This window comes from Borostomias antarcticus (assembly GCF_949987555.1).
Source record: "Borostomias antarcticus genome assembly, contig: scaffold_197, whole genome shotgun sequence".
NCBI lineage: Eukaryota > Metazoa > Chordata > Actinopteri > Stomiiformes > Stomiidae > Borostomias > Borostomias antarcticus.
In genome coordinates this window covers 65870-74326 of record NW_028175693.1, presented here as the reverse complement: position 1 = coordinate 74326, position 8457 = coordinate 65870, and the positions used below count along the sequence as shown (strand labels likewise).

The 8457-nt window shown below is 48.5% G+C and overlaps 1 protein-coding gene across 1 annotated transcript in view; it reads right to left on the bottom strand.

Moving 5' to 3' along the window:
• Nucleotides 1–313: 313 nt before the first annotated feature.
• nckap1l (NCK associated protein 1 like) overlaps nt 314–8457 on the bottom strand; it is a 39992-nt gene continuing 31848 nt past the window's right edge. The window contains exons 23-29 of the mRNA XM_084463156.1: nt 6589–6671; nt 3880–3960; nt 2749–2842; nt 2414–2530; nt 1588–1697; nt 1131–1220; nt 314–494 (exon numbers count right to left, since the gene is read on the bottom strand). Of these exons, the coding sequence (XP_084319282.1) occupies nt 378–494; nt 1131–1220; nt 1588–1697; nt 2414–2530; nt 2749–2842; nt 3880–3960; nt 6589–6671 (692 nt within the window). The 3' untranslated portion in view covers nt 314–377. The remainder of the gene's footprint in view (nt 495–1130; nt 1221–1587; nt 1698–2413; nt 2531–2748; nt 2843–3879; nt 3961–6588; nt 6672–8457) is intronic.

Sequence of the window (8457 nt, the reverse complement as noted above, 5' to 3'; positions counted from 1 at the left end):
GGTTTAGGCTTGCTTTTAGGGTTAGGGTTAGAAGCTAGGGATCATCCCATGGTGATGATGAAGGTCTTGTAGACCTCCCTGTAGGAGAAGCTAGGGATCATCCCATGGTGATGATGAAGGTCTTGTAGACCTCCCTGTAGGCGAAGCTAGGGATCATCCCATGGTGATGATGAAGGTCTTGTAGACCTCCCTGTAGGCGAAGCTAGGGATCATCCCATGGTGATGATGAAGGTCTTGTAGACCTCCCTGTAGGCGAAGCTAGGGATCATCCCATGGTGATGATGAAGGTCTTGTAGACCTCCCTGTAGGCGAAGCTAGGGATCATCCCATGGTGATGATGAAGGTCTTGTAGACCTCCCTGTAGGCGAAGCTAGGGATCATCCCATGGTGATGATGAAGGACTTGTAGACCTCCCTGTAGGCGTTCCTGAGGAGAACGTAGGGGAAGCAGCTCTCCAGCATGTCCTGGCTCAGGAACGGAGACGCCTCCACCATCTGAGGAGAACAGGACATGTTAGAGGACGCGCTAGTCTGTATGGACCATTAGTACAGGACACGTTAGAGGACGCGCTAGTCTGTATGGACCATTAGTACAGGACACGTTAGACAATACACTAGACTGTCTGGACCATAACACAGGGAAGGTAATACCTAAAAGGGGCACAGACAGTCATGCTTCTTTTAAGTTTATATCATTTGGATTAAACGCTTAAATTCTCTATTTAGGCCTGAAATCACCATCAGTGTGGTCGTTTCCCTACACGGAACACGGAATCGTGGAAAAACTTCAAAGGGCGAACCAGTCCAGTGATGTCACTGTATGAGCTTGCTTTGAAGTTTTTCCACGAATTCCGCGATTCCGTCTTCCGGACTGTCTTTAGTGATGTGGCTGCAGAGATGGATATTTTGAAGATTGCTTTCACCGGCTAAACAAATTATTCAGATCATCCAGCGGAAGTTCTACTGGATGGTTCCCTTATATAAGTAATTGGAATTGACAAATAGGGATGAGCAGTGACCGGTGTAGCGCCCCAGGGGGGAGTCCAGCAGCAAAACGGCCTCATGTGATCTCCTGTTATAGGAGGAGGAGGAGGAGGTCTACAGGGACAGGAGGAGCAGCAGAGCACACACCATGTGCAGGAGCAAGTAGATGGAGTCGCGGTTCTTGCTCTCCACCCTCTCCACGTTCTGGCCCAGCTGCAGCAGTGTGGAGGACGCCACCTGGGAACACCACAGAAGAAGAGTCAGCCCAAATAAGGACAAAGCTTCCTCTGAAGTGTACTGTGTGAATGTAGACATCCGTGTGCAATACTTCTCAAGAATAGGACCAGAACATGGTTTAACAAGGAGCATACAGCAACATTCACCTAATCAGAATAGTGTGCTGTGTCTACCTTCTGTATGCCATTCCATGGATGACCACAATTAGAAATAAGTATAAGATAGTCATTAAGTGCACTGCCATTGTCTGTCAGCTGTCTATGTGTTCTTATACAGTATATTATAATAAATTTGATCGATGTAATCAATCGATAATTTGGGATCAAAATCCTGTTGTAACCCTGCAGGTGTGTGTGCCTCCCCTCACCAGGAGGAACTCTTTCAGCTGCTGCTGGATGTTCTTGTTCTGCACAGTAAACATGGCCGCCGCCAGCTGGTTGATGGCCGTGACCAGGCAGTGGATGTTGTTGTGGTTACCTGGCAATACGGAGAGAGTCAAACCCGCAATGCAACTCAACACGACACGTCACAACACCTGACAACACAACACTACACAATGCAACGCAATACAATCCCACAATGCAATGCAAGTCAGCAGCACAATGTAGCACAAGCGACAACACAACCACAACCCGACACAACACGACATTTCACCACACCAGCAAGGAGCCACATACTCAGACTCAGAGGGCATAGCCAGCCTGTTAATCATGTGAATGGAAAAGCACACAAACAAACTAGCCAGCTAGCCCGGTGCAACTTTCCCCTCTGATGCAGATCAGCTCCTCTCTCCTCCTGATGTTCTGGGCACCATGCCCGGTCACGCTGGTCGCCAGGCAACGCGCCAAGACTAACTCTAGGAACTCACGTCAGCATTGCTGTCAGTAAACCTACCTCCTCCATACAAGATTCTCATAATTCAATGTCTGTAATGATTAAAGATGGGCTTCGGTCACTGTGGAACTTCCTCCAAAAGTGGCGTTGTTAAATATTTCGGTAGATTTACTTCCAGTAGCTTGCAGTCATACAGAATAGTGTTCCTGAGATGAAACATGCACTGAGAAAGCGTGGCAGAAGCCTAGTTTAGACCCTACGCAAGGAACTGGGTAATGTTATCCAAAATATGCAGAATTGTGTCGGCTATCGGGTTTATTTCAACAGGATGTGAGTCTTTCCAGGAGGACCGTCCTCACCTCCGTGCTCTCGGCTGTAGAAGGAGTTGGGGTCCAGAGCCAGCGTGGGCAGAGACACGGCGATGTAGACCAGGAGCAGGCAGGACAGCTTGTAGTCCTCCTCCACTGAGGAGTTGTCTGAGGAGACCGGAGGGAGAGGCAGGGTGACTACAGAGGAACGCTGGCCCAGCAGGCATTAAGGACATTATTTCCCCAAACACTAACTTTATGGTTTAAACTGTACATAGTCCCTGATGAATAAAGGCATTTTTCAAAATGGAGGAAGGATGGACAGTGAGGGATCGGCTGTTTCCTGTGCAGGTATTCAGAGCGGTCGGCTGGTCGAGGGGATTTACCGGTGCGCATGCTGGCGATGGCAGAGACCAGGGCCGGGTTGATGTCACATGACAGACCTGCCACCGACGCCAGCTCAAACACGCCCAGAGTCACCTGTCACAAACCCCCATCAGTAAATACACAGCCATCAGTAACATCACTCAACAGGTCAGAAATCAAACTGATATAGGCAGACAGACAGACAGACAGACAGACAGACAGACAGACAGATAGATAGATAGATAGATAGATAGATAGATAGATAGATAGATAGATAGATAGATAGATAGATAGATAGATAGATAGATAGATAGATGGCCTGTATCTGTGATACTAAACTGTTTATTATCTGGACTACTAGTTGTTGTATTAATGCTAATGGATGAGAGAATGAGCCCAGCATGCAGGAGGCCATGACAGCGTGAGTCTCACAGAGGCCTGCAAGGCTGTTCTGACGTCTTTGGGGTTCTCGTGGTGCAGCTCTGTGGCATGTCTGTCTTGACCTGCACTCAGGGGCTCACGCAAACAGCAGGGTAGGGGATTTCACACACACACACACACACATGCACACACACACATGCACACACACACAAACATGCACATACGCACAGCCACACACTCAGAGAGCCTGGTAGAGTGTTGTGTTGTGTTGTGTTGTGTTGTGTTGTGTTGTAGTGTTTTTTAATGTCTTTGACAAATGCTAATGAAAGGGAACACATATTCTACCAACCCATTGTTAATAGAAAGGCACTATATACAGTAAATGAAATGTAATTTATTATTATTACTATTAATATTACTTTACTATTACTATTACTATTACTATTATTATTATTATTATTATTATTATTATTATTATTATTGTTGTTGTTAACACCACCTACAACAAAAATACATTAGTCAAATCTGAAAAAACGCTGTATGTGAGTGACTGTGTGAAGCAGCGTTTCACCTCTATTTCAATGCATCTCACATTTCCTGAGATAGGGATGATTGTGCGGCAGCTGAGCTCTCTGACAACAGAGGAGAGGGATGAGAGAAAGGATGAGAGAAGAGAGAAAAGATGAGAGAAGAGAGAAAAGATGAGAGAAGAGAGAAGAGATGAGAGAAGAGAGAAAAGATGAGAGAAGAGAAATGAGGAGACTCTATACCTTGATGTCTGTTTCTGGGGAGACAAAGTCCCTCAGATACTGGATGGAACCTATAAGGTAAGGGCAGTGTCTCTTCATGACCTGGGAACAAGAGCACATTACTGAGAATGATCTAGAAACAAGACCACATTACTGAGAATGATCTAGAAACAAGACCACATTACTGAGAATGATCTAGAAACAAGACCACATTACTGAGAATGATCTAGAAACAAGACCACATTACTGAGAATGATCTAGAAACAAGACCACATTACTGAGAATGATCTAGAAACAAGAGCACATTACTGAGAATGATCTAGAAACAAGACCACATTACTGAGAATGATCTGGAAACAAGAGCACATTACTGAGAATGATCTAGAAACAAGAGCTCATTACTGAGAATGTTTACCCAGTATCTCTGGAGTTGTTTATCTGCTCTCACAAACACCATGCAGAGACGTACAAGCTTATAGGTACAGGTATAGGTCCTGCATTTGTAATGCGCTCCCCATCCAGTTGTTACACTGGCCCGGAGCAAAGCTTGGCCGGTGTTATAGAGCTACAGTAATAAAACAAAATGCCGCTTTTGTGGTATTCATAAGTTATGTACTGGAAGTTGTATTATGCATTATACATGTATAATAAATGGCTTATAAACATTACTGTGTGTGTGTGTGTGTGTGTGAGAGAGAGAGAGAGAGAGAGAGAGAGAGAGAGAGAGAGAGAGAGAGCATGCATGCATGCGTGTGTGTGTGTGTGTGTGTGGTTGTCCAGGGCTGGAACCTCCTATTAGGGCTGTCAAAATTGGCCAGAAATGACATTCGAATATTCCCTCTTAAAAACATCTATTTTTGCGCATTATGTCCATAAGAGCAAGCTAATACAACGAGAAACAAAACAACGTTTTAAGTATATTTATTTTCAGCATATATGTATATTTTGTCAATGCAAAGGAGTCGTAGGAGTTGGTAGCGCAGAATACGGGCCCTGATGGATGCCGACGAGACCTTCTCTGTGTACCTATCACACAGGAGACGAGTACCTATCACACAGGAGACGAGTGAGGTAGCTTTTCATTTAACCTCACTATAATCCAGTCCCCTCTATTGGAATCCATTTACCCCGCACCAACAAATGTGTCCACAGCTATAACAGAATTTTCTATAGGGTCTAGTGATGCACTAATAGCCAAATATTTGCGCTACTCACCAAGTACCAGAATTATGTCAGCATTGTAATCCAAATACCATATAATGCCCCTTTCCATTGAGAGGATGACAATAATGGCCGGGTTTCCCGATAAAGAACCTTCTTAAGGAACCCTTCTTAAGCAACCCTTTGCATGGGAGTTAAGAAGTACTTTGCGGTTAAGAATCTTCTTAACTCAGTTAAGACAATATCTGTCCTGGGATGTGCGTAAAGGAGGACATTGGCTATTGATTCGGAGAAAGTGCCCTCCCCAAACAACTGTAACGTGGATGGTTAATTATGTTTTTGAAGAGCGATTTTACGGATTAGGAACTTTAATTCAATCTATCTATCAATTGATCTATCAGTCAGTTTTAGCGCGGTTTCTTGTGATATGTCTGTGTGTCCAGATGCTGCGCCAGGGCAAAATGAAATCTCACATTTTGATTGCGGCTCAGTGTCTCTATTTCACAAAGTTTATGCACTGATTACATTGTAAAGGATAAGGCTACTCAACAAATCTGTCACATGTCATCACGTAGGCCTAATCGACCAGAGCTTTAGGGTAACCACAGTTGTAGGCTACTCAAGTTATCCTTGTCAGTCAAAATATTGCGAATGTCTACATATTGTTATTGAATCTCTTCAGTCTTGAACTTAAAATGACAATTATTATCACATGAAAGTGATTTACAATACAGATGTCTACCATTAATCAAATAATTAATCAGAAATGATATGAACGTTTTCTTAGCAGGAGCCTAAGGGTCAATCCACGTCCCAGCAGTTGGTCCTACGGAGAGTCCGATGCGCGTTCACACCAGAAGCGAACCGAAGCCTGGTCCCTTTCCAAGCGGACCGAGTCCTTGCTTTTTAGGCGGACCATGGTTCGGTTGTTTGATCTGGGACCGAGTTCGAATACACGTTCACGCCTCTCCAAACGAAGCGGAGCAAACTTTTTTGGTCCGATAGTCCGATTCCAAACGGATCAAATGTTTAGGTGTGATCACACCCTTAACGTTTCCTTGGGCTGTTTGTTTACAATAAACTTAAGAAACACAATTCAGATTCAGCCTAAATGTGACAAAGAAGTTTTCCCTAAGGGATGGTTTACAATCAAGTGCTAAAACTGAAAAGGACTTACATTTTTGACACTATCCAAAACGCTGGCATAAGAAGGTAGGCTATAGGCCCCCAGCCTAGAATGGACTTGGATAGATTGTGTCAATGTGAGGGTATCTCGTAGAGCCGGAGGTTTTCCACCACATGAGCGGATTTTGTTGAGCAGCTATTGGAGACTCTTGTTCATACATCCACATCTCTTTTTGAAGCAGCAGTGAGCTGTCTTGGTCTGCCATGTCCATGCAATACGCGTCTCTGTTTGCGTGTGTGTGTGTGTGTTTGTGTGTGTGCGTGTGCGAGCGTGTGTGTGTGTGCGTGTGTGTGTGTGAGCGTGTGTGTGTGTGGGTGTGTGTGCAAGCGTGTGTGTGTGAGTGTGTGTGTGTGCGAGCGTGTGTGTGTGGGGGGGTATCTCACATCCTCCAGAGCATCCTGAGTCATGGACCTGAAGGTCAAGATCACTCCGATGATGGTCATCCTCTTCAGCACGTTCTCTCCAGCTACAGGGAGGGGTCAGGAGGGGTCCAGGTACAGGGAGGGGTCAGGAGGGGTCCAGGTACAGGGAGGGGTCAGGAGGGGTCCAGGTACAGGGAGGGGTGATACACAGGCAGGGGGGGTCCAGGTACAGGGAGGGGTCAGGAGGGGTCCAGGTACAGGGAGGGGTGATACACAGACAGGGGGGGTCCAGGTACAGGGAGGGGTCAGGGGGGGTCCAGGTACAGGGAGGGGTCAGGAGGGGTCCAGGTACAGGGAGGGGTCAGGGGGGGTCCAGGTACAGGGAGGGGTCAGGGGGGGTCCAGGTACAGGGAGGGGTCAGGAGGGGTCCAGGTACAGGGAGGGGTCAGGAGGGGTCCAGGTACAGGGAGGGGTCAGGAGGGGTCCAGGTACAGGGAGGGGTGACACACAGAGACAGCGGGGGTCCAGGTACAGGGAGGGGTGACACAGAGAGACAGGAGGGGTCAAGGTAACTGAGTTAGGACTGAGAGGGAACTGTAACCAGGCGTTTGCTCTGCTGCCCGACTGACAACCATCATCACTTGGTTGGAACTGGTTCAGGACCAGGACCAGTACCAGGACCAGTACCAGATCCAGGACCAGGACCAGGACCAGTACCAGTACCAGGACCAGGACCAGGACCAGTACCAGTACCAGGACCAGATCCAGGACCAGGACCAGGACCAGACCAGACCAGGACCAGGACCAGGACCAGGACCAGGACCAGACCAGACCAGGACAGGACCAGGACCAGGACCAGGACCAGGACCAGACCAGACCAGGACCAGGACCAGGACAGGACCAGGACCAGGACCAGGACCAGGACCAGACCAGGACCAGTACCAGGACCAGGACCAGGACCAGGACCAGGACCAGGACCAGGACCAGACCAGGACCAGGACCAGTACCAGATCCAGGACCAGGACCAGGACCAGATCCAGGACCAGGACCAGGACCAGGACCAGGACCAGGACCAGGACAAGATCCAGGACCAGTACCAGTACCAGTACCAGTACCAGATCCAGATCCAGATCCAGGACCAGGACCAGATCCAGGACCAGGACCAGGACCAGGACCAGGACCAGGACCAGGACCAGGACCAGGACCAGGACAAGATCCAGGACCAGGACCAGGACCAGGACCAGACCAGACCAGGACAGGACCAGGACCAGGACCAGGACCAGGACCAGGACCAGACCAGGACCAGGACCAGGACCAGATCCAGGACCAGGACCAGGACCAGGACCAGACCAGGACAAGGACCAGGACCAGGACCAGGACCAGTACCAGGACCTGTTGGAGCCTGTTACACACCCAGGTCAGCTTTCCTCGCTTCAGTTAACAAATCCTGATGGGAGTAATCTCTCCTTCCCTTTCCCTCCCTCCTTCCCTCCCTCCCTCCCCCTCTCTCTCTCTCTCTCTCTCTCTCTCCCTCCCTCCCTCTCTCTCTCTCTCTCTCTCTCTCTCCATCCCTCCTTCCCTCCCTCCCTCCCCCTCTCTCTCTCTCTCTCTCTCTCTCCCTCCCTCCCTCTCTCTCTCTCTCTCTCTCTCTCTCCATCCCTCCTTCCCTCCCTCCCTCCCCCTCTCTCTCTCTCTCTCTCTCTCTCTCTCTCCCTCCCTCCCTCTCTCTCTCTCTCTCTCTCTCTCTCTCCCTCCCTCCCTCTCTCTCTCTCTCTCTCCCTCCCTCTCTCTCTCTCTCCCTCCCTCCCTCCCTCTCTCTCTCTCTCCCTCCCTCCCTCCCTCTCTCTCTCTCTCTCTCCCTCCCTCCCTCTCTCTCTCTCTCTCTCTCCC